The sequence below is a fragment of the Mercenaria mercenaria genome, chromosome 1, assembly GCF_021730395.1.
Source record: "Mercenaria mercenaria strain notata chromosome 1, MADL_Memer_1, whole genome shotgun sequence".
In the NCBI taxonomy this organism is placed as follows: Eukaryota; Metazoa; Mollusca; class Bivalvia; order Venerida; family Veneridae; genus Mercenaria; species Mercenaria mercenaria.
The window spans coordinates 70,814,584-70,842,462 of NC_069361.1; the positions used below are offsets into that span (position 1 = coordinate 70,814,584).

General features: G+C 33.6%; 1 protein-coding gene across 1 annotated transcript in view; it reads right to left on the reverse strand.

Annotated features, from left to right (window-relative positions):
* LOC123565614 (proprotein convertase subtilisin/kexin type 6-like) overlaps window positions 1-27,879 on the reverse strand; it is a 152,617-nt gene that overhangs the window by 107,330 nt on the left and 17,408 nt on the right. Inside the window, exons 12-17 of the mRNA XM_053550417.1 lie at window positions 23,093-23,367; window positions 22,151-22,225; window positions 19,052-19,171; window positions 13,388-13,516; window positions 12,948-13,079; window positions 11,764-11,895 (exon numbers count right to left, since the gene is read on the reverse strand). Of these exons, the coding sequence (XP_053406392.1) occupies window positions 11,764-11,895; window positions 12,948-13,079; window positions 13,388-13,516; window positions 19,052-19,171; window positions 22,151-22,225; window positions 23,093-23,367 (863 nt within the window). The remainder of the gene's footprint in view (window positions 1-11,763; window positions 11,896-12,947; window positions 13,080-13,387; window positions 13,517-19,051; window positions 19,172-22,150; window positions 22,226-23,092; window positions 23,368-27,879) is intronic.

A 27,879-nucleotide genomic window follows, 5' to 3' on the forward strand; every position in this document is an offset into this window, starting at 1 on the left:
CTCATGTATTCGTGCACCGTGATGGGAACGATCCAGACAATAACTACTAGTATTATTGGTGGAAGGTTGTGGTATGTAGATGTCTACATTTTTATCGAATTGTTTATTATTCTTAATATAATAGTCTCGAGTATGTTGGACAAAAATGGACCAGCACTTGTAAATAGATAAACGACCCAGATGCTCCACCTACCCATTTTGCATAATCCACTGGATTTATTATAGCCACTCCGACATTCACATTTGTTTGTAGTACGGTCACAACGTGTATCTGGTCCGTAACAGCTTCTGTACCAAAGACAATAACCCCCCAAACTTCCATCTCACATGTAGAAAGAGAAAGAGAAATATTTTTTCTAAATGTGAAACACATATCATATTCAATTGATATTGGAATTCCAAATCTTATAATTAAATTATTCAGTAAACGTTGTGCAACGTAACAAACGTAAGGGTTATTTGACGACCAGCACTATGCATGCGCATGTTTACATAAATCGCTTTCTCTGCCTGATAAATATCTGCCAAATAACTAGTACAATAAAGTATAAAGACGAAGATAACCTTTAATTGCATTTACTTTAAGCAGAAATTTAAATAACCTATTATACATTAACTAAACACGATAATTTAATATATTGAAAAAATAAGATGGTTATTGTGCTAAGTCACAAAATGAGCTTTCGTCAAAGCAACTGATATTAAATCCATTTCCAGTCAACATTGACATAGCATGTGCTTTTTCAACTATTCAAAACCTGATTTTAAATTAATCTCTTGGTGCAAGTTTCATGTATTTGTTGACAAAATATGTTGAATTCAAATACATTCAAACCCTACATAATGAACCTTTTTCAGGTTGGCAAAGGCCTACCTGTGAGACAATGCCAACCGGAAGTTTGATTACCCTATTGTTAAGACACCTAGACACCATTTATAATAAGCTATTGACCGTCAGAGACATGCTGGTTCCCTTAGTATTAATTTATATATAAATAGTGTAAGAAAATCTAAAATATTTGACTTACCTTCAACACAGTTTCCGTCTATTACACTGTGGTCTATCGGACAAATGACACATGTATTGCTACTACTGTCACAATATGCGCCATCATCAAAACAACTGCTATTTGATAAGCACTGTCCACCGACAAAACCGACTTAAATAGAAAATGTGTTAACTCTGAAGATCCAATCTCGTATGCTTATAAAAGGAAAACACGCAACAGCATATTGATAACGTTTTAGCATGTTTTAAAAATATTGCCCTCACTAAATTCCAATAAATAACTTTGTAGAGAAATTTTATATAATTGGATTATTAGCTCGATTAAAGCGACAATGGCTGTCGCCATTTTTACTTTAATCTGTGAAGTCACTGGAACCCTGGTACGATATAAACAATACAATACATCGTTGTTTGTTTGTTTGTTTTGGGTTTAACGCCGTTTTTCAACAGTATTTCAGTCATGTAACGGCGGGCAATTAACCTAACCAGTGTTCCTGGATTCTGTACCAGTACAAACCTGTTCTCCGCAAGTAACTGCCAACTTCCCCACATGAATCAGAGGTGGAGAACCAATGATTTCAGATACATTGTCGTTTATCAAATAGTCACGGAGAACATACGTCCCGCCCGAGGATTGAACTCACGACCCCGCGATCGGTAGACCAACAGTCTTACCTACTGAGCTAAGCGGGCGGGTCAATACATCGTTGACATACAATACATCGTTGACTTACGCTATTAGTTGTATTCGTTTGACAGTTAAACGACTTACATAAATTAAACTCTGATTAATTTAACTATATATGTGACTTCGTGTTACTGATTATAGAAGTTTATAACATGTGTATATCAATTCCATAATTCATCGATTTTAAATGGGCTCTCGTCCAGTTATACACATCAATACAACCGCTGGTAACACTTAATGATACGTATTGTAAAGTTGTATTGTATAATAAGTTTGTGTTTAATTTTATTGTTAATGAGACATACATTTGTGGAAAGCTGATTAAATGTAGTTTATAGTGAAGTCAAAATTGTTAAAATCTGTCGTATGCTAAGGTTTCGCAATTTTATTGTAATTTTTCCATCCTTACCAATGGCCGCACTGATTGACGCGATAATTTCGATATTGGCGTATAATATTTTGCCAATAATCGTTTTGAAAGTCTGTTACAAATGCTCCAATACTTAATTCAGTTTTGTTAAATATAAGATATTCGCTAGCTTTTTTTGTAAATATTTTACACACTTGCTACGGCGCGTATGGTAAATTCCGTTCCCTGCTGGAAAGTATCTGCCTTGAATATTATTTCCCCACATTACAAGTGCACATTTTCAACACAAGAAACGATAAAATGTAATAATATTTTATTTCTGTTTTGTTGGGTGATAGAATTATAAGTCACCAGATGCTCCACCTACCCATTTTGCATGATCCATTGGATATATTATAGCCACTCCAACATTCACATTTGTTTGTAGTACGGTCACAACGTGTATTTGGTCCGTAACAGCTTCTGTACCAAAGACAATAACCCCCCAAACTTCCATCTCACATGTAGAAAGAGAAAGAAAAATATTTTTTAAATGTGAAACACATATCACATTCAACTGATATTGGAATTCCAAATCTTATAATTAAATTATTCAGTAAACGTTGTGCTACATAACGAACGTAAGGGTTATTTGACGACCAGCACTATGCATACGCATGTTTACATAAATCGCTTTCTCTGCCTGATAAATATCTGCCAAATAACTAGTACAATAAAGTATAAAAACGAAGAGAACCTTTAATTGCATCTTACTTTAAGCAGAAATTTAAATAACCTATTATACATTAAGTAACCACGACAATTTAAAATCTTGAAAAAATGACATGGTCATTTTGCTAAGTCACAAAATGAGCTTTCGTCAAAGCAACTGATATTAAATCCATTTCCAGTCAACATTGACGCAAAGAGTTTTCTGTTAAGTAAGATATCATGTGCTTTTTCAACTATTCAAAACCTGATTTTAAATTAATCTCTAGGTGCAAGTTTCATGTATTTGTTGACAAAAATATGTTGAATTCAAATACATTCAAACCCTACATAATGAACCTTTTTCAGGTTGGCAAAGGCCTACCTGTGAGACAATGCCACCCGGAGGTTTGATCACCCTATTGTTAAGACACCTAGACACCATTTATAATAAGCTATTGACCGTCAGAGACATGCTGGTTCCCTTAGTATTATTTTATATGTAAATAGTGTAAGAAAATCTAAAATATTTGACTTACCTTCAACACAGTTTCCGTCTATTACACTGTGGTCTATCGGACAAATGACACATGTATTGCTACTACTGTCACAATATGCGCCATCATCAAAACAACTGCTATTTGATAAGCACTGTCCACCGACAAAACCGACTTAAATAGAAAATGTGTTAACTCTGAAGATCCAATCTCGTATGCTTATAAAAGGAAAACACGCAACAGCATATTGATAACGTTTTAGTATGTTCTAAAATTATTGCCCTCACTAAAGTCCAATAAATAACTTTGTAGAGAAATTTTATATAATTGGATTATTAGCTCGATTAAAGAGACAATGCCGTCGCCATTTTTACTTTAATCTGTGAAGTTACTGGAACCCTGGTACGATATAAACAATACAATACATCGTTGACTTACGATATTAGTTTATTCGTTTGACAATTAAACGACTTACACAATTAAACTCTGATTAATTTAACTATACATGTGACTTCATGTTACTGATTTTAGAAGTTTATAACATGTGTATATCAATTACATTATTCATCGATTTTAAATGGGCTCTCGTCCAAATATTACCCGCTGGTAACACTTAATGATACGTATTGTAAAGTTGTATTGTATAGTAAGTTTGTGCTCAATTTGATTGTTAATGAGACATACATTTGTGGAAAGCTGATTAAATGTAGTTTATAGTGAAGTCAAAAGTTTTAAAATCTGTCGTATGCTAAGATTTCGCAATTTTATTGTAATTTTTCCATCCTTACCAATGGCCGCACTGTTTGACGTGAAAATTTCGATACTGATGTACAATATTTTACCAATAATTGCTTTGAAAGACTGTTACAAATGCTCCAATACTTAATTCAGTTTTGTTAAATATAAGATATTCGCTAGCTTTTTTTGTAAATATTTTACACACTTGCTACGGCGCGTATGGTAAATTCCGTTCCCTGCTGGAAAGTATCTGCCTTGAATATTATTTCCCCACATTACAAGTGCACATTTTCAACATAAGAAACGATAAAATGTACTAATATTTTATTTTTGTTTTCTTGGGTAATACAATTACAGGTCATATGGCGACTTTCCAGCTTTGGTAGTGGAGGAAAAGTCCAGGAATGCCCCTCTATGCATTATTTCATCACGGGCGGGCGACTGGGGAACTACTAGTCCTGACGAGGATGCTGGTTTCTTGCTGGACCTTGTTTGGGGGCAGATAGAAAAGGTTTTGATGGTTTTCAGTTGTAGTGGTGTTGTGGAAGTTGAATCCGTTTGACGACACCCTGTCATCATTTGGCAAATGTTTTATGGAGGATTAAAGATGGCGGCCAAAATGGCGTCTTAAGCAAATGATAAGTTTATGCCACATTCAGATAACATTATATTTAATCAAACAGTATTGCTATCAGATAGTTCCATTTATAAGTAGATATTTTCCAGAATGATGTAGACAACAAATGCAACATATATTTTCATATTACAATACGTTACCAATTTGTTATCAATAAATTTAATTAAGTCTATGAGTATGTCTACAGTCAGATATTATATGAATTTATAATGCTTGCGACAATTATATTATACTGAACAACAACTTTGAAAGAAAATGTATATCATGAGGGTTCGCCATTTATAACAGAAAGTTACGTTACTATTGAGTATTGTTAGATACAAAAGCAAAGACTTAATATTCATACAATTATTTGCCAACATTGTTTATTTGAATATACTTTCTACAAGTTAACAAATACAGCGGTATTACAATTGTTACAGATTAATTAGTTCTGTTTTATAATAACGTAATCATAATTTACAAAGTGAAATAGCATTTGCATTAAAACATATACAGCAAAACAGATTAACTAGTGGGTAGTCTAAGGCATGTATTTGAACTAGAAGTTGTGAATTTTAATCAGCATAGTTTAAATTGCACATATATATATAATTAAAATAAATTCCGTTAAGCAGAAACATTTATAAGGTTTCAAGTACCATATGATTATAATACGAAAAAATTATAATTAAAAATACAAAATGTTTGTCTTGACTAGGTTAATGACTGCAAATGTGTGATTATATGTTCTTTTCCATAAACGCGGGTCACATTGTCAATAACATGATATTCCATTATTATATCAAGAAAGTACTGACTAGGAAGTGATCACAAAAACTGTGTATTAGCGTCTAGTGGTGGGAACTACCAAGAAAAACACTGTTTTTGGTGAAGTCTCATTGTATATAGATGTTTAAACTTCTAATCGAATTGTTTGTTTCTCTAACATCATATCTGAGTATTTTGAATATAAATGGATGGCTAAACAGTCCTAGTAGACTACCTACCATTTTTGCAAGATCCAGTGGATTTATTCAAGCCACTCCGGCATTCACATTTATATGTATTACGGTTACAATGTGCATGTGGTGCGTAACATATTGTTAAGAAATGGCAATATCCACCTAAACTTCCATCTGAAATTAAGAGAGAGAGAGAGAGAGAGAGAGAGACTGCTTAATTTAAAAGTGTAAAAATATCACATTCAACTGACTTTGGAATTCCAAATTTAATTATTCAATTATCTAAAAAAAATGTGTTATTTACAAAACGTAAGTTTTGTTTGATGACTCTCCATGCAAACGCATGTTGAACTATATGGCTTTCGCTCACTGATCCATAAATGGCTCGGCACAAAAGAGTTCTACCTGACAATTTTTCACAAAATCACTTTTTTTTGCATAATTGGATTAAGTATGATAAGACACACATTATACAAACAACTGTGGTAAATATCTTTATTTAAATTGAGAAAGTGGCCTATCTGAATTTTATCCAATTTGTAACGCAAAATAGGTCTATCTGCTATTGGACTTGTTATACACAATGTAAGTATAAGATAAGGCAACCAACTATCTCATACGATTTGTTAAGACATGGCATAAGCTATTATGCTGTTTAAGTAGTCTTAGTCCACACTCAAGGAGTGTACCTGGGCATACTTCTATATGTCTATGCATATAATTTCGATTTGGAATGAAGAAGAATGAAAAATCCTTTGCTAATGCAATGTTTCTAGATACATGTGATATAACATGACAGTTTTTTTCATACCTGTATATTTATATTGATACTATGCCATGAATCAGGCTTGAACATATTCTGCATATACATATATTGAGTACATCTAGAAACGCAACACTTGGTCTACAGTCAATATTTTTAACCAGATAATTGATAAGAAAACTGCACTTACTTGACTTTTTTTGGGGGGTTTTGGTTTCGGATGATGGTCAGGTTTTTAAACGAGTTTACAATACTACTACACAAAATTCAAAAATACATGTACAAGGAAAGTATGAAAAAATCGAGGGATGTACTGAGTATATATATATATATATATATATATATATATATATATATATATAATAAAAAAAAGAAAAAAAAAGAGAGAAAAAACAACAACGTTAAAATGCAAATCTTAAGGGCAGTTAGGCAGCTAAAATGTTTTCTTTGAACAGTATCATGAGTTTCTTCTGAAATTGATTTTGAAATAGTATTTAATGGTCATACCTTAGAACAGTGGGTTTCATATTTTTTTTGATAATTCTAGTAAAAAAATAAAGCAATTTTACAAAGTGTATCCTACTGAATCCTCATATTGACAGATTATTCTTTTCTATGTACATTATTTATATTTTGTGCATTTAGCATGAAGTTCTTTTGTTACAAGCATAATTTAGGTTACTGGATCCTATAATTAATTGATATTTTGCATAAAAATGAGTAACTATAGCATAAGAAACTTAAAATGTTCAAATACAGTCATATTGATGCCGGTCAGAGTAGGTAAATAATTTCAAAACCATGTATTATTATAATAGTGTATGCAACAAAGCAATAAGATAATGATAACAAATCTGTATGGGCTTCAGTTATGTAATTTTGTGTCTTCCAAAGTGACAACTTAGGCAGAAAAATTGAGAAAGCTATACATTGTGTATCAATGCCATCTTGGAAAACCTGAAACATTTAGAGAATTTTGTAGAAAGTGATGAAAAATGAAACTAAAATTGCATTTAATTTATTTAACAAATAATCACATGTGCCTCAAAAGACTTTCCAGAAAGATCTCTACTGGCGCCTTAAAGTTTCTAGAGTATCGTCTATATTATGTCCTTTAAATGAAAAATGTTATAAAGCAAAAACCATGTCCAGAAGTTGTAACTAAGAGATGAATTGTTTATATGTACGTGTCATTCCCCACTATGCTTAATTTGATTTTTGTTAATAACTCACTGTTTACTATAAAGCCTGTCCTAGCTTTGAGACAGCATGTATGTCAACAAGTCATTTATATTCAATCTACGGTTTTCAAGAATGTTCCATCATAAATACTAATAAACATGATATATTATTTTCAAGTCTGGGTTATTCTGATTTTCCAGAAACTTTTTTGTGTTGTTGGTATACATGAAAGTGTTGGAACATTTCATGAAGCTGTCTGTGGACAAGTAGTACCTTACTAAAATTTTAGTGATAAATTTTCCTGTATTTCTTGATAAAAATATTACCAGTTTGGAAATTGAACATTTAATAGATTTATATTAACATTATGGATTGAAAATAGTTTTAAAGAGGGGATTTAGATACTTTGGATATATTAAATACAATATTAATTGTGTGAGAAATTTGGAATTAATTCTGATTGGAATTAAATTTGAACTATTCTTGCATATTTGATCGGACTTTAAATTTAACATTTCAAGATATTTGAATTGTTACTTTTCGTAGTAAACTTTGGTATTATTAATAGTTGCTCGTTCATTTTTCGGTAACCTTTAGTATCTTAAGTAACAAGTACTAGGGTTGTCCCAGAAAATCGCGAACATTTTTATTATTTCGAAAATAAGCGACGCATGAAATAATTGTTTTAACTGGTGTTATTTCAATGTACACTCGACAGGACTATATAGTTTAGAACTGAATACCTTTCATATTATTTGAGTATTATTTAAATAATGGACGGCAGTCAGTGCTAGTCGGCGCACTCTCAGTTTTCCTCCTATAAAAAAGAAGAGGCTTCCATTTAAACTCATGTTACTTACTCGATATACATCTCAGGATTAGAATTTATATCATCTTTAATGGCAACGTGTGACACGTAATTATGTTGCATTTCAAGTCTTTGACATCACTTGCTTTAAAATGGTAATGTAGTTTTGAAAGTAACGGTCGCACGCACTTTCTGAAATTGCGACGTCAGATAAGTTCGCGGCGCAGAAAGTATTAATAAAATATTGTGTAGGTCGCACTATGACTCCTTCACAAACAAAACGGGACGTGGAAAATTCTGGAAGTCGGGCAAATGTTAGCAGGATACTTGTCTTTACGTTGCACAAACGTTTTAAGGAAGGTTGGGCGAGTGATTCAAAGAGAGGGCGACAAAATACGTTTAATACTTTCAGCGCCGCGCACTTATCTGATGTTGTCATTTCTGAAAATACGTGACTGTTACTTTCAAAATTACATTACCATTTAAATATAAGTGATGTCAAAGACTTGAAGCGCAAAATAATTACGCGCCACATGTTACCATTAACGACGATATAAACTTTAATCGTGTGAGGTGTGTAAACAACCGTAGCCAATCGAGTTATATGACCACTCGAAAGTTTTTATTTTTGCAGTTTATGTATAAAAAATATACCATATGAGTTATTTAAAATTATAAAAAGTTCATACTATTGTTTTTATGGTGAATGTCTCCCGATACTGTTTTCCTGGATAATAAAGTTGATGTCATTGTTAAAACTGAATAGTTTATTCCATTCATTTCGGACAAATGCACGTTTCCCCTGATTGTGTATAAGGTATACCAACAAATCCTTCGAATAAGTCCCAAAATCCTTCAAATTTTCTCAGTGGATGCCCTATAAATTCTCGCTAGAGGGGAAAACTCCACTCCCAATATGCATTCCATCATTCATTACACTAACTACAGTCTAGTTTCAACTGCACATATATTTCTACTTCAATGTTACCTGTACAAATGTGTACTACTATTTTCCAAAATTGATTATCCTTTAAACTGTATGAGTTTCGTTACATTTTGTAAATGTGCTAGAATCAACCAAAAAGATAACAATAATGAGGAGTTCAACCAAGAGCCAGTAATAACCAAATATCGTTATAATTGTACTTGTGACCTTATTCATGGTCGTTTATGATCTTATATCGAAAGAAATCATGAACACATCATAAAATGCCTACTGACCAACTTTCATGAAAAAAACTATTAAAAAATGTACCATCATGTACATAAGGCGGATATACGCTTTTTGTACGATTTTGACCCTATTATCTAGGTCTGCATGAGCCAGATTTCACCATTTCTAGTTTAAATTTCACATTTTTCCGAGAGAGGCCTCCATACCCCACCAGCAGAAGGGTTGTGGGGCCGCTGGCTGGTGGAGGTACCCCGTCCAAAACACCGGTCCCTTGCAGATGCATATACCTTTCAAACGTCAGGTAACGCCCTAAGAAGAGCCTTGTAAGTGCAGAACTTAAAGGGAAAGGCAATGCTATTCTTATATTGTTTCCTTCTTCTGGGATTTCTTAAATCATTTAAAGGAGTGAAATAATCAAAATCGGCTTAATAATATGAAACTTATGAGCATTTAAATATTTGAAAAAAATGTGGCCATTTTGTTTCCATGGCAACAAAAACAAAATGGCGGATTAATTTAATTTTTAGACACATAAAAAATATTTGAACTGTATTTACTTATTTCTGTAAATTAATTTCTCTACTTTTTTCAGCAATAATGAAATTAATTACCTTGTTTTACATCCTCTTTAATCTTTATGTATGAAATTAATCTTATTTAAAGTTATTTACTAAATAAAGAATTCAGCAGTGTGTAAATGACGTCAGAAATATATTAAAATGGCTGCCACCAGGATCAGCCATTCTTTTTTTTTAAATTTCAAACTGCCATATCTTTTTCAATAGCGGTCCAATTTTAAAAATTCTTCCAGTATTATGACAGGTTTGAGGATGATTTTCGTATGAAATAAACTTATTTTCAGGCATTCCCTGCCCTTTAACTCAACTTATTGCCAGTGGGCTGTTCTTGGGATAGTATTATTAATATCCTGCATCATACAATTTGATTCTTACTTGAGTTAGTAGCTGTTCACTTCATTAAGGCTATTCTGTATTCATATGTTAAATGATGATAATAATAATCAGTTAAATCATAAAAACATGAATGAGTATGCAAATACTGGTATACATATAATTATAGATAACCACTATTACTACAGTTTTTACTCATTTGAATGATATAAAAGTAAAAATGTATGCTTTCAAATATTATTTCAAGAATACATTTTATTATTAAAATACATTGTATAGAACTGTATTCATTTCAAATCCAAAGTCAGTAGGGTTTGAAAATAGCAGCTCAATAAGTGATTGTATTTCATGCCTTTTTCCTGTGCAAGATAAGTTTTTCTGCATCAAATATTTTCATGCTATAGAAAAAAGTACAGGGCAAAATAGCACTTCAGCAAAAATTGAAAAAATACTGTTATTAAGATTAAAACCAATATTAATTTGTTTGTAACATTTCTTCACAGCTTTTAACTTCTCTTTTAAAAACTAAGAAAAATAAATGCACTTGTATTACGCAAAGCGTTCAAAATCTGCCAAATAACTAGAAATGTATAAAGACGAAAAGAACCTTTAATTGTGACTTTAAGAGCAGAAATTTGAATATCTTTATACGTTTAGCATCTATTACAATTCGATACCTAAAAAAAAACAAGAAAAAAAAACAACAAAAAACAATACACAAAAACAAAACAACAAAAAAAAACAAAACAATTACACATGTATTTTTGCTACAGTAACAAACTGAGCTATCGTCAATGTAACTAATATTACAATCATTTGTAGCCAATACTGACGCAAAGATGAAATGTTAAATGAGTTCTCTATGAAATAAGAACTCATGAACTTTTCACTAGATAAAACTTGATTTTATATCAATTTGTTGATGCAAGTTTCATGTACAATGTATATGTTGACTAAGGAAATAAATATAGTCAAAAGATTAAAGTTAAGTGTAGATTTCCCGGAAGCACCCCAAACAAAGCCATAGAGCCACCATTCCCATTGAACACTTTCAGCTTAGCAGAGACCTAAGTGTTTGACAATGTACACCGGAAGTTTGATCATGTATTGTAGCTGGAACTGCGATATTGTTTAAGGCACTTAAACACTACTTACTATAAACCACTGACTGTCAGAGACATTCTGGGTCCATTAGAATTATTCGTGCAGGCTGGTCATGGTTTGCACTGTTCGCTACTCAGTCAATCAATTTTCAGTGAAAACCCCTACGAATAATAAATGATACTGCCCAAATAGGATGATGGACCAGTCCATTTTAGAAAATAGCAGGCTAAATGTTAAAATAGTCGATTTACCTTTAATACAGTTTCCGTCTATTGCAGTATGGTATTTTGAACAAATGACACATGTATTGTTACTATTGTCACAAAATGCTCCATCATCGAAACAACTGCTATTTGAGAAGCATTTTCCGCCGACAAATCCAACTGAAATAGAAAACAAAAACACATGTGTTCTAATAAAAGAAAAACACTTCTAAAAAAGAGCTATCACTGAAGGTGATGAATGTACCCCCGCAAGCACTGACACAGTACATTGCAGTTTGACTCAAACAAGATTGCATAAGAATTATGTGGACAGTATGTATACAGAGTCTATATAAATAGTATATTAACAAAAAATAAAGTACTATAGCTGTGCAGATTTTTTTCTGAAAGAACCTAACATGTACCATGTACAACTGGGTTACTACTGATCATTTTTGTTAAGTTTCATTAAATTGTGTGCATGGGTTCAGCAGATTAGGCGCGCACAAGATTGCGTATGCAGACTCTATGTATATAGAATAGTAACAGAAAGCAAAGTCCCATAACTCTGCAAATTATTTTTTGAAAGAACCTAACATGCACCATGCACAACTTGTGTTGTTACTGACTACTTGTGTGAAACCAACAAAAGCAAGTACTCGATTTCATTCTTTGCTGACACATTTCCTTGTGCAATCAGGTTTAAGAAGGTAGACTTTTCTAGTCTGTAAGCAACTTTTTGAAAAATTAATCGTTATGAACTATTAGGAAAATGAAACAAGTATCAAAACATCAACATCTTGTACTGACTAGATATTTTAATTTGATGACACTTAAAACTAGATTTAATTTTTCGTTTTCTTTGCTTCATTATATCTACATCTAGTATAACTTGTAGTCTAGTCAAACATTTGAAATCACTTGAATAATTCATTGTTGATATATTTTCAGGTCCTTTGGGATCATGGATTCCATTCAATATCTGTGTAATAGAATTCCTCTACGCTTCCAAAGGATCTTCTTACAGATTTTATTATCTTAAATTCTGATATTGATATTTTGAGGTTTATTAAAGTCTTTAGTCTCTTGAAATTCGTTATAGAATGACAGCAAAAGTAGATGTTTTATTGCAATTTGTTGTTGATATATTAATATGTCTTACATTCGGTCATTAAAGTAAATAAAGAATAACAAAAGGTTCCGTACAAATACAGTGAACTATTCAACATTACCTTTCCTACACTTGTTTCCGATTTTGTTAGAATTGCTGCTGCATTTTACACAAGTTTCCAGATATGTGTCGCATACAATGTCACTGCCAGTGCATGTTCCATTCATCAAACATTTGCCACCGTAGTCTCCATCTGAAATACAAAGTTCATTTGAACGTCATTTGACGATTTACCTCTATTGTATCATTGCTTCCTTTTTTTCATTACCACTTCAAGTACAATTACATGTAATTTATATAGTTTGTATATCAAACATCATAATAAGCGAAACAATAGGCAAGAGTACTAATCTGAAATTTCCAAAGTTTATTTTGGTAATTTTTACAACTCGCTTTCACTGCAATTAATCTAAAATGATTAATGTTTAAACAGATATATTAACCGTTTGAAAACTATATTAAACGTAAAAGTCATACTTTGTAATAATGAAGCAAACTCACCTTTAATACATTTACTATTTAAGGCACGGTACCCTACTTTACATTCGCACGTGTCAGTCATATTGCTACATATTGCATTTTCTTTTGTGCAATGCTTTGTTCGTCCACACGTCGCTCCTATGTCACCATCTACAGTATCATTTGACACAAATATACCAATATACACATATTTCATTATTGGGCCAATAATAATTTCTTGTCTAATTTGAGACTGATATTGTTGGCGATTTAATCAATAGGTAGTATTAATTGCTGAATTTTATATCAAGTTAAGGACAGTTCTAATTGATGACATACGCACTATTGCAATTGTTTGACAGAATTAACAGTATTCTTATTACAAGTAAAAATGTTTGTAATCTGAAGTGGATATTTAAATATATGTAAAAACATAGTATGCAGCGAGAGCGAGTCGCTATTATTACCTTCTCCCTTTATTAAAAATATTTTGCATTAAATAGGAAAAGTTGCTCTTCTTGTTTTTGTTTAATCTCACTCCAGCTATACGTAATATACCTTTATCACGGACACGGACATGGAAATGTAAATGTAAACGTACTCTGTACTTCGGTCAAATTTGGAGGTTTTCTCAAACATGTTTTAGGAATCATGGTAACTTGTTGTACTTAGTGTGTATTGAGAATATGTATAATCATAATTATAGCGCATTTTCTTTTAAATTGTGTAGAGGTAAAGTTTAACCCTGCAAAGCTGCATGCTGTATATGCTTACAGAAAAACACAGATCTTTGACGTATTTGTAATTGTTTGGGAAAGGGTGGGTGTTCTAAATATACACAAGAGCCATGTCAGACATGGCTAATCCCCCCACCGGGCAGCTGTATTTGCGAATGGAATGTTAATTTTGTGGTTGTTTAGTAATCATTGTAAGTCTTTTGTTTTTTAAAGTCCACAAAAAAACTCCTTACTAGGTAGAGATACCTTATATATAATAAAATTAATAAAATACACCTAAAACTGGAGAGTAACATCTATGCTGTACCACAGAAAAGTGGTCTTGTTTTTTCCCTAGGGTCAATTATAAAAATGTTACAATATAAGTTATTTATAGTAACAACTAAGGGAAGTTAATCTTTAAAAAAAAAAAAAAAAAAAAAAAAAAATTGCAAGTCCACACAAAAATCTTTATCAGGAAGAGACTGGTCAAAATACACCTCAAAATTGGATTTAGCATATTTGTTGTACTACAGAAAAGTGGTCTCGATTTTTCCCTACGACTAGTAATGAAAAAGTTACAATAAAAGCTATTTAAAGTAACAACAAAGGGAAGTAATTCTAAAGAAGGGAACTGCGCATGACACTTCGTCTCATGATGGTGTATAATTGTGCCAAGTTACATCAAAATCCCTCTATGCATGAAGAAGAAATGCTTCGGACAAAGTCATTCTTGTATCTGACCTTTGGCCTCTAAGTGTGACCTTGACCTTAGGCCTAGTGACCTGGATCTTGCGCATGACACTCCGTCTCGTGGTGGTGAACATTTGTGCCAAGTTATATCAAAATCCCTCAATGCATGAAGAAGAAATGCTCCGGACAAGGTTTTAATTCTTGTATCCTTTGACCTCTAAGTGTGACCTTGACCTTAGACCTAGGGACCTGGTTCCTGCGTATGACACTCCGCCTCGTGGTGGTAAACATTTGTGCCAAGATATATCAAAATCCCTCCATGCATGAAGAAGATATGCTCCGGACAAATTTTTTTAAGAAAATATGATAAAGGGGAATAACTCAAAAAATAGGCAAGGTAGAGTTATTGTTCTTGCACACTGCACTTCCTCCCAATGTGTTCTATCAGTGTATGAAGTTTGAAGAAAATCCCTCCAGTACTTTTGGGGTTATGCTCCGGACAAAATGTTTTAAGAAAATATGATAAAGGGGAATAACTCAAAAAATAGGCAAGGTAGAGTTATTGTTCTTGCACACTGCACTTCCTCCCTATGTGTTCTATCAGTGTATGAAGTTTGAAGAAAATCCCTCCAGTACTTTTGGAGTTATGCTCCGGACAAAATTTTTTAAGAAAATAAGATAAAGGGGAATAACTCAAAAAATAGGCAAGGTAGAGTTATTGTTCTTGCACACTGCACTTCCTCCCAATGTGTTCTATCAGTGTATGAAGTTTGAAGAAAATCCCTCAAGTACTTTTGGAGTTATGGTCCGGACAAAGATCGTTGCGGACGCACGGACGGACGGACGGACGGACGGACGGACGCACGGACGGAGAGCATTTCTAATATCCCCTTCACCTTTGGTGGGGGGATAAACAAGGAATTGAAAAAGAAAGGAATATGAATAGAAATTAAAAAATAACTGACGGTTAGTGTAGGAGTGTATCTAGGGAGGTTAAAGGTTCTGGGTGTGTTTGGGAGAATACTAAAATATAAGAAGAACATAAAACTTATTTATTTGTTGTCCATGTTTTGGTGGTCAGGATGTAAGAGACAGTGAGATTGAGGTAAAATGATATTTAGAAACAATATCAGCCATAACACGACCTGTAAACCCTGGATCTACATACTTTTGGTGGCTAGCAAGGTAGTGGAGGATATTGCTAATAAATGATACTTCCGAGGAGGCTCTTAGTAGTAAAAAATACTACTTTCTGTAACAGTTTGGAACCTTATTTCAAATAAACGTGCAATATAGTTCTAATCATAAATGACTGTAACTTACATTTATGAAGATTGATTTTCAGAGGTTTACTGTTTAACGTTAGCGCTTTTGAGAGTAGCGATTTAGGTCATGTTCAAAACGAAAGTTAAGTTTTGCAATATATTCCGTTGTGGTTTGTACAACATTAGTATTTCACAGAAATGGTACCTATTTATTTGAAAAGCTTAAATTTTTACAAAATAAATAATGTGGTTCACTGTTTGTTCTTACTTGTCTATTTACACTTTTGAGATGAAGCCATTGCCGCTTGTATGCATAAAGGGTTGGAGCATAATTTATGAAATATTTACCCTTTAACAAGATCAGTCCTGAAGAAATGATTCTTTTTTATTATAGTCACTGTAGTAAAAAGGCATTGAGGAGGTTCATCTAAACATTCAACCAACGCTATTACAAAATATAAGGTTTAATGATTATATGGAAATTAAGGAGGTGGCCAACTTTGACCCGAGAGCAAAGAGCAACACCGACACCAACGTCGGCGTGAGTTCAATATAGACATCCTTATTCGCTTAAATTGATTGAACTCAATTACTGTAAATAACAAACAGATGTTCCACAAAACTTTGATTATAGGTAGCTGTCCATATATGCAGCTAATTTCAACATGTTTGTTTCTGAAAATAGAAACAAAGTTTTTCGGTCAATAACTAAAGTTTGGAATGATATATTGTCACCAAACTTGAGAAATAGCATGGTTATTAAAAACCGCTTGTGATTGCATTACAGTTGCTTGGTTCAAAGTCCTGTATCTAAATTAATAGATAATGTTCTGCCATAAACTATACTTATTTGAGTGAAGAAAACTATCCATGGGCTATTTGAGTTGAGGTCAAAATTGTTTTACCCATACAAAGAAACGGCTACCGTCCAATGAATTTAGTTCAGAATGTATTTTCTGTCACTACGATGAAATTTGTTTTAATTGCGTTGTTTGCTGATAGACTGACAAAATGAGTCTCATAAATTTACAAAATTAAAAAAAAAAATTATCAAATGGCAGACAGTAAATAAAATTACAGGTATTAAACTGAACATGTTTTTTTTTTCATTAGATGTATACGTAAATATAAAGTCTTCGTCCGTGTTCTCATTGGAGACGATTTATTCGCAGCAGAGGAAAACACTGCAAAGAATTATAAAGATATGTTGTGCCTTGATAATTTCGCGAAAATCTTTAAAATATCTTAAAAATAAAACAAATCCCTGTGGTTACGTGTTTCAATTTTTGTGTTTTGAGACATTCCCCAGACTTTGACCATAGTACATTGTACGATTACATTGTCCGTGTCCGTTATAAAGGTCTAATAGCATTCCTATATGTTAGAATGACTTTTAGCTATGTCTTAATTCAGTCTGAACACTTGTGTTTTATTACTGATTAAGAAATATATGCTCTCATTTCATTTTGACATAAAAGGTACCAACAGTTAATTCACATGTCAAACAGGTATTACAGGAAAGGTTTCTGCCAAATATCTTAAAAACTTGCCTGAAGAAGATATTCAAAGTTGTCTACACAGCCATGTAGGTAAAAGTAGACCCAGTCTAGGCAGTCATGTTTCTTAATCGAAATGGTTTTAACAAATTTAATATAGATTTACAAAAGGAACTGTGCAATTCAAGATCAGACCAATAATTTAGGAGGAAATTAGGACGTTTTTTTTTCTATTGTTACTCCTGGTAGTCATGTTTTGACAAATCAAAATAGTATGTATATTGTTGGTAGATGGTCATCCAAGGAATATTTCTATAAATATATATTTCAAAATTAGACAATATTACAATGCAATAATACATGCAGGGAAAGTGACAGACATGTTTTTGACAAATCAGAATAATTTGCAGAATATTGTGAAATTATTTTAGAAGTTTGTCAGCGGTTTGTAACAATAAGAGTTTTAAGTTTCCCGCTTGATACATATTGGGGAAAATAGCAACAACCCCTAGCTGCCGATGCTCTATTTTACAAATCTGACCAATCTTCAGAGAGGCTACCCAAGAGTATTTTTTTAAAAATCGGACCAGCAGTTTAGCAGGAGATGATGTAAGACTTTTTTTCTACTTTCAGCTCGGGTTGTCATCTTTCTATGAGGAATCAGAATAATTTGAACATTCTTATTAAAGAGTCAACGAAGGAACATTTTTATACAACTATAAGACTAAGCTCGGACCACCAGTTTCTGACAATACGTTTTTCAAGTTTTCACTTTATACATATCGGAAAAGTGACCATGCTCTCTGGCGGCCATGTGTAATGACAAATTAGAATAATTAAAACAATTATACTAAGGGTGAACAGAAGAATATTTGTGTTAAACTGATTCAAAATCGAGAAAGCGGTTTCTGACAATAAGCTTTTTCACCTAAGTATCATTTGTGTGGACGGATAGCTCATTGGTTTGCACACTGGCCTTCCAATCCTAAGGTCGGGGGTTCGATCCCCGGCAGCTACTCGGGAATTTTCAGAAACGCTTTTCAGTGTTTCCCACCCAACTAGAGGTGTACTGGTCAGGAACCCAGGCAATCCTTGCGTGTATCAGTGCTATACACTGGGCACGTTAAAGAACCAGGCTGTCTATTCATAACGAGCTAGGCTAAGTTAGCTGGACAAGCCTGTATCTGATTTCTGATCTCTCTGTCGTGGGGGCTTTGTCTCACTCTGTCCCTCTGGTCAGATCGCTCTGTGTCTGTACTAGTAGAGGATGAATTATGCGCCCTGTGTGGCTGCATTTGAACTATGTAAATTACCTTTGAACGTGTAATTGATCATGAAAAGGGCGCTGTATAAATCTGGTATAATAATAATATAATAATAATAATTTGTGTGACTCATTTTAGAGTCGGACCAGCAATTTCTGATAAAAAGATTTGTCGAGTAGAACAGGCAGACAACCTAGAAGTTTAATAGTTGTTTTAAAACATATCTATCGTGTGCATCAACTTATTTGTAATTAAAATGAATTTGTATTACCCTTTATACAGAATCCATTTATGTTGCCGTATTCACATTCACATATTTTAGACTTATCATTACAAACAGAATGTGGTTGCCAGCAATATGTTTCGTTGCAGCTTGAACCAAGGTACCCATCTGAAATAATATAAATCTGGTATAATGATAATAATAATAATAATAATAAATAATACAAACAAATTCAATGAATTGGAATCCCCCTTCGAATGGGTTTGTGGTGAGGAATGGCAAAGAAATATAGCCGGCAAAAAGTTAAGGATGTTACCAAGAAGCAAACAATTTCATTACATTTTAAAAGATCAAATGTCTTTAAGATAGCACAATCAAGTGAGAAGGGGGTGGGGAGGGTGTGATAAATATTCATGGAAGGTTTGAAAAATTAAAAAAGGAATGCTTTGCATGTTGATAAACATTCATGAAAGGTTTAAGGTTAAAAAAAAGAAAAAATGGAAAAGTAATTGTTGGGTGGGGGTTTGACCATGACGGTGGGGGTGACCGGGTGTGGGTACACAACTTCAAATGTTGATAATATATGTTCAATGGAAAAAAATGAAAGAAGTTTGATGAAATTCTACCAATTGGTTAGTTTGTTATGTACAAATATGTGGATTTTTAAACAATTAAAGGGCAATAACTCATAGTTTTAGGTCAAATAAGGTGTCTTTTCTCAGTATAGCCGCCGTTTCATATAAAAAGTACTAATTTGCCATTAACACTGACATTCCTAGTTAAATTACTTTTAATGTTATAGTCAAATAACATATTGATAGTGTTGAAGGACAGTTTCTGTCTCGCCTGCGACTTTAGGAGCTGACGACGGACTAAGGCGTAGCTTTGTCGTTGGCGACGGCGGCGTAGGTAAAGATTTCATGTTAAGTCGTTTTCTCAGAAACTACTAAGTTATTGGGTTGAAACTTCACACATGCCTTTGTGGTTATAACGCGCTGTACCAGGACAAGTTCCATAGCTCTAACATACATTGTAACAAAATCAACCCAATGAACCCAGTAGTTTCTGCGAAAAAGACTTAACGTTGAAATTTCTAAGTTAAAGAAGAGAATAATTTTGTTAAAATGTATGTCAGAGTTATGGATCTTGGCCTGATACAGCGCCTTATGACCACAAAGGCATGTGTGAAGTTTCAACTCAATAAGCATAGTAGTTTCTGACAAAAAGACTTAACAACAAAACTTAAAGTTGACGCCACTACCTGTCGCCACCTGAAAAGGTATGCCTTAGTACGCCGTCAGTTTCTAAAGTCTCAGGCGAGACAAAAACTGCCCTTCAACACTCCAAATATGTTACTTGACTATAACATTAAAATTAATTTAAATAGGAACGTCAGTAGCAAATTAGTACTGTTTACATAAAACGGCGACCATCTTAAAAAAAGACGCCATATTGGATTTTGGAACCAGTCCTTTGTGTATCAAAAATAGGTTTTGCATACTCAAAACATCTCAGGAGATATCTTTTCCTCATAATTGACAAAAAGGAACTCAATATAGGTCTGTTCAAGTCAAAAATCAACTTCCTGTGGCGGCCATATTGAAAATGGCCGCCATTTTGAATTTTCAAGTGGCTAACGGTCTTTGTTAAAGAAGTAGGCTCAGACGAGTACACATGCCAAATTTCATGCTTTCATCACCAAATGCAGTATTTTAACCGAATAATAACTTAATCTACACAGCTGTATTCAATGGTTTTATTGTTCTATTCTATGTAATTTTGATTGTGAATCATTCTATATAATTTCCTTTGCCGAATAAATCTATATATTTATCTAATCATTTATGAGCACCGCAGAGGAATTGTCAATGAAAGGGCAGTGCTAATTTAGCCTGCTGTTTGCATTCAAATTGATCGTTTAGACTATGTAACTTTTAGCAAAAGCCCAGTCTATGGTTATACCGTTGCATTCAATCTGATCATTTAGAAAATGTTTAATTCTTGATAAATGTAAGGCCGCGTAGAGTTGATAGGTTGACGTGGTGAATGATGATACAGTGAAACACCGCTCGCTCGAGCATCGATGACTCGAGCACCAGGGCTCGCTCGAGCAATTCATGTGGTCCCGGCCGATTTCCTTCTATTTTCTATGTGGAATTACCATGGCTGGGTCGAGCATCGATAACTCGAGCATGACACCTGGTCCCTCTGTATTAATTTACTCTTTGTTGCTTACGGCAAACTCGAGCAGAGATGTCAAAGTTTTTCACACCTTCGGCGGTCAGAATGTATCGGTTAATCTAAAATTTTCGCACGTCGTGAGAATTGCATGGTCTATTCCCCGGCTATCTTAAATTTTTGTTTGTCGGTATATTTGATCTAATAATGAGATTAATTGTTGATGAAAGGTGGAAGAAAAATTTTATTGATCAAAATTGTTATTAGTTATTACTTTTTTCTGCGGATCGAGAAGATAATTATGAGATCTTAATATTTTAATCAACAGTTAATTACATGCAATAAGGAAATAAGATAGCCTTTCATAAAATGAGACGATAATTATGAGATCTTCATTTGAGAAGAAAATTGCGAATTCGATTATAGTATTCAAAAAAAAAAAAAAAAAAATGAAATAAAATTTCTTAGCTGTTTCTTCATGTGCCATAAATAAGTTTGTAATACGTTTAATGAAAATGTCACGAGTGTTTTATCATAACGCCTCACCGTTTCCTCTGCAAATGGTCTTGATGACAATTGGTAAAACAAACTTCAATTTTCTTCGTATGTTGGTCAATGTTCGGGTCGCTCGAACCCATGGATAACTCGAGCATTTTGCTCATCCCCTTGCGAGCTCGAGCGAGCGGTGTTTCACTGTATTTCACTGTATTTCACAGAGAAGCTAGTTTGTGTTATATCTTACATGCAAACTGTTTGTTGTTTTACTTTTCTTGAGAAGTTGTCCTCTGAAATGTTTCGTCAAATTGCAAGTGACATTGAACTTTTTAAAAGATAAAATGTAAATTTAGTTTTTTTCTGATTTCACACCACCTGTTAACGAGTGATATTGAGGCTCACACTGAACAGAAAATAATCTACCAAATTCATCCTCACCAGACGTCTCAATGCTTTCTTGAAATGTTACTTTACCTTTTTGTTTATCTTGCAACGGATCAGATAGTGTTCCGTAAACATATAACTTCCATTCATACAGATGATGAAAAACTGAAATAACAATTTAAATGACATTGCTTGGTCAAAACTTTTCTTACTGATTTGTATGCTGAATAATTAAATAAAAGTTGATATGATAATAAAGGTCAAGGTTTAGATGTTCTGATTTAATTTGAGTGTTTTCAGAGGGTATCACTAGACTTGTTCTGGGAACTAGAATGGGTTTTCATTGTAAATTTTCGTAATTCAATGCTCAAGTAAATTAATGCATTTAACCTGAAGCCTCACACATCGCGTATAACAACAACAGCAGTATTTAAGTTTATCGACTTTTGTTGACCATTTTTGTTAATCATGTCTATCTGCCCTTTCTTCGAAATTAAACATTGTAATATTTCAAAATTGTATGCATTTAGGATTGACTCTAAATAAGGATGCGGGTGCTTGACGCAAAGAATATATTTATATTCCCTGCACAAAAAGCTCCTAGTTTCTTCCACTTATAAAAAGTTGTTCTGGGAACTAGAATGGGTTTTCATTGTAAATTTTCGTAATTCAATGCTCAAGTAAATTAATGCAATTAACCTGAAGCCTCACACATCGCGTATAATAACAACAGCAGTAATTAAGAATATCGACTTTTGTTGACCATTTTTGTTAATCATGTCTATCTGCCCTTTCTTCGAAATTAAACATTGTAATATTTCAAAATTGTATGCATTTAGGATTGACTCTAAATAAGGATGCGGGTGCTTGACGCAAAGAATATATTTATATTCTCTGCACAAAAAGCTCCTAGTTTCTTCCACTTATAAAAAGTTGATGGCTCGAAAATTCTCGCAGTTGAACAGCATGCTAGAATAACTATTGTATAAGAAGTAGAAATTCACAGTATATGCAGGATAAATAAAAACATACCAAATCCCCCTCGGCTCGCCATACTTAATGTCCAGTTTCCATTTGGATTTTCTCCCCAACAATGTACTGTTATGGCTGTCCATGTTGTGGTCCGACGGGAGCCATAAATCTGTTCCCTGAGCAGTCTGTTTACAGTGCCAGAAGGAGAGGTGAGAATAAAGTAAACGGATGCAGAATAAGATGCTAGAAACTTAATCCAAATCCTAACTTTTTCAGTGTGTGATATCTTGGATCGGAATATACTGGAACTCCGAATAGTGTAGAAATAACTTCGTCTGGAATCAGAAACAAAGCAGTTTTTATATGTTTTCTTTGTACATATAAACATTTACAAAGAAGCATAGTTAAAGGTTTACTCAATAAGTAGAAACCATCTAAATCGATCCCCTCAAAACCAGTTGTACCTTCATAATATACTCTCATATATTCAACTCATGAAAACCGTATAACGCCTTACTTTCGGATATCGGGCGGATTTTGCATACATAGGCTATAAAACTATATTAAAATACCCCAGAAAATCGGATCATGATATTTAGGATACGTGAAAAATCTTGCTAGTCTGCATGTAGCCGATTTGGGGAGAAAATTGCAAGTTAATTTTACAAGAAATAGCATCCATGCTCAAGACACACCTATGTCACAAGGATCTGCTTAGTTTTGTTGCAAAATATTGAGAAAATCAAGAGAAATGCGCATTTATTACAGGTCACCCACATTCAAAAAATAACAAATTTAGCCTTGTGCAAGCAATATCTCAAATTTTGTTACATTATTCATGCACTATTGATTGAAGTATTCATCGTATAAGTATTGCTATTTCAATCAGACAGCTAATTTTAATAACATGAGCATTATGCTAAAATTGAAGGCATCATTTAGTCTTATAATCAGATTAATGGCTCTATGATTTGAGGAGTTTGGTAAAAAAAGCCTATAGCTGAACACAAATCGGTCTTTAATTGCATAAAATGTTGAAAAAGGCTCATTTTACGATCATTTATATACATCAAGATTAATGCAGGCCATCTTAATTGATTTTCGACGAAGTACTTGGTCTAAAAGAAAAAAGCCGCTGGTATAAGGCTTTTGACACAATCAACTAAATCGGCTGCTCTTATTTCAATATAAAATCCACGCCACTTTATAACGGGTTTTAGACATTTTTCTAGCATGAGTAGGATTTTGAGAACTTAATTTTCCTACAAGCAAAAGAACTATATCGCTACTAAGAGAAAAAGGGAGGTTTAACTTTTATAGAAGAAAACTTCCGTTTGTTAAAATAAACAAACCCGCTGTATTTACTTCCTATCCGTTATCTTTTAATGTGCATTTTCGAGGAACATGACGATTTCGAAAGAATGCTAAACAAACCTACTGAAACGAGATAGGGTAAAAGAAAACACGATCTATTAAGAAAGGGCACGAGGAAAGGAAGAAAGAGTGATTTGACATGCGGAGGCTTACATTTGATTTGGCAGTGATCAGCCTACAGTGTGTAAAAGTTTTACGATCTAGCGATAAACATTATGCGAGAAGAAATAACATCAAAACAAAATAATGTTACTGCCGTACCCTACCGTGCAATTCCTTAACAGTAAAATCCCAGTAATAGCCTAGGTTATATTCCTGATTTTAACCTATGCTCGGTTAATATGACTTACATTGGTGTGGCTATACCTTATATTGACCCTATTTATATGTTTCTGGTATTTTGTCACTAATGTTAGAGTGGACTTATTTTATTTACACTATCTAACTTGTTGAAGATAGCGTTTTAAAAGCGTTTAAACCCCAGTTTCCTTTATATATGTTACTGACCATTCCAAGGCGGTGCCCCTATTTTCAGCATATTTTTTTTTTAATTTTATTATATGTTTTGTATATTGCCTTGAATGTTGGTGGTATTACATTGTTTATTCCCCCTTTTCCCCGCTCCAGATGTTTCAGGTGCCCCTCTCCTTTTTACTATGAGCGATTTAAGGTACTCGCTATATATTGGCTGGAGATCTCGGCTGGTGATTTTTCAACGAACCTCCATGAGCAGTGACTTATTGTGCTCCTTTTTTCCTTTTGTCTAACTTGTTTGCTTTTATTTGTATGCGCGCGTGCGTGTGTGTCCTTGTGTGTGCGAGTTCGCATGTGGTGTGTCTGTGTGTGTGTGTTGTGTTGTGCGTGTGCGTGTGCGTGCGTATGTGTGTGTGTTTCAGTTCTGGTCAAATGATTAAAAAACGTTTAGCCTACAAGGAGAGTTTGCTTTACTATAGAACTGTTATTGTAATAGCAATAAACTTCTTTGAAATAGATATGATAAAATTTGCCCATAATGTAAACTATTTCTGATTCAGTTGCAGAACACATTCTTTTATTTTGCATTTGACAAAATGTTTGTTTACTTTACACAGATCTCTAGCAAATGAGAATTTCATTGCGCAAACTATTATGCAATATTTAGATCAATTTGTGAAAATATACTAAGGTTTCACCTTAGTGACTCTGTGTGGTATACGGAGAATAGTGCTTTAATGTCACATGATATGCACATGCCATTTAATAAAAGTACTCGGCAACGTTTTTATATACAATTTCTTACATTACCCTTCCCCATTTCTTTCTTTTCCCACCCTGATTCCCCTTCTTTCGCTTTCGTTTTGAGTCTAGACACCAAGAAAGTAACAAAAATATTATTTATACAGGCATTACCATCAACAGGCTCAATTAAACCGAGCCTGCAACATTTTCATTTATGTCTTGTTGGGCGACCTGTAGAATTTCAACATTTTTTATTTTACATCGAATTATATTCATACATTTATATAATTATATTCTGTATAAAGTTTAAAACTGAATCAGACTGATATTATTATCTTTATACATTAGATAGTAACTTGGAATTAGATTGTTTAAATGAAATACTTAAGTTGATAATCAATTTTTAACAATGATATATATATATATATATATATATATATATATAAGTGAGATATTAAAGAAAAAACATCATATGTTCCCTGAGAAACCCCTCATCGCATACAGAAGGCCTAAAAGTCTGCGAGACATTCTAGTTCGGGCCAAAGTCAAGTCGGCTACAGACACAACCAGTTCAGACCAGTCAGGTCCTTGTGGTGCCCCAAGATGCCAAACATGCACTACCATGCCAAGCACCAGCACATTCCTTTCCTCCAATGGAAGCAAATCTGCTGTTAAAGGAATGGCTAATTGCAAAACAGAAAATGCCATATACCTTATGACATGCAGGAAGTGCAACAAAAAATATGTCGGGGAAACAAAACAGACGCTAGCAAAGCGAATGAATCTTCACAGATCTGACTGGAAAACACGCAAATTCAATCGGTCGCCGGTAGCTGAACATTTTAACATGGAGGGTCACACCTTTGCGGATATCCTACTGTGTTGCATTGAATTCAATGACAGATGGACGGATAAGCAAAGAAAGGAAAGAGAAACCTACTGGATCCGCCGTCTCAACACCTTACAACCTATAGGCATCAATAAGGGAGACTAGATTAGCCTGCTGAAGCATTATTTTCCCAACTGAGATTAAAAACACAGATACTAGTAGTTCATTTTAGCAGATATTAAATCATCTCAGGCAATCGGACATAGCTTTTAATTAACATCGACCACAACATAGATTTTCTTTTTCCGCTACCTTCTCTGTTGAAAACGGCGTTAAACACAAAACCAATGAACGAAATCCTCAGGAAAAATACAGGGAACCAATCAAAAACGCTCTATTTTTATAAAACCGCTATTTTTATTTATCACTCATTCTGTTGATCGATATGTTCATTGAGCATTTATATATCGAACTATACAGGCGGTATTTACGCCGTTGCTGTGTTGTTTTAATTTATGCTACCCTTGAAAAAGGCTTTTTTAAAAAGCCGAAAGCGCTCGGGTTTATAATTAAACTTTTGACACTGTTTGAACATATATTTTTTCTCATACTCTCTCTCTCTCTCTCTCTCTCTCTCTCTCTCTCTCTATATATATATATATATATATATATATATATATATATATATTCACTTTAATATGCTGTGCTTCTTGTATTAATAAGTTATCATACATGTATCTCAGCCTTTCCCCATAAATATGCTATACATATTAATCTGTGAGAACGGTATTGGTTGAATGAGCATGATAATCCATTAGCATATATGTTGTAAATATTTATTATAAATCAAACTAAAACGATATCTATTGTCCGTTCATTACCTTACATTTGTGTGTTTTCGTTTACCTACCTACCTATCTAACTATTTATCTAATGTAATCTAATGTATGTATGTATATATGCACCTACCTACCTACCTATCTAACTATCTATCTAATGTTTGTATGTATGTATGTATGTATGTATCCATCCATCCATCCATCCATCTACCTATCTATCTAGCAGACACTACCTACCTACCTACCTATCTAGCAGAAAATATTAAGGAAAGCTGTCTGTCTGTCTTCCTGGCCTAGTCTATCCACCCATCCGTCCGTTCGTCCGTCCATCCATCCATCCATCCATCCTAATCTATCCTATCTTATCCTTTCGATTTAAATCCAACATCCATCCATCCATCTTCAGCAATTGTGAAGTATTTTAACTCATGTGAATTTGTTGTGGAAATGCCCAAAGATGCGGAAAATTTTGAGGATAACGTCGTACCCCTTGCTGCGTTGGTTCGTCAGTTCTCGCTCTACGAGGAAATTTTAGGGACAATGGATGATGATCTTCACACCAAGGAAGTAACTAGAGACTGGGAGAA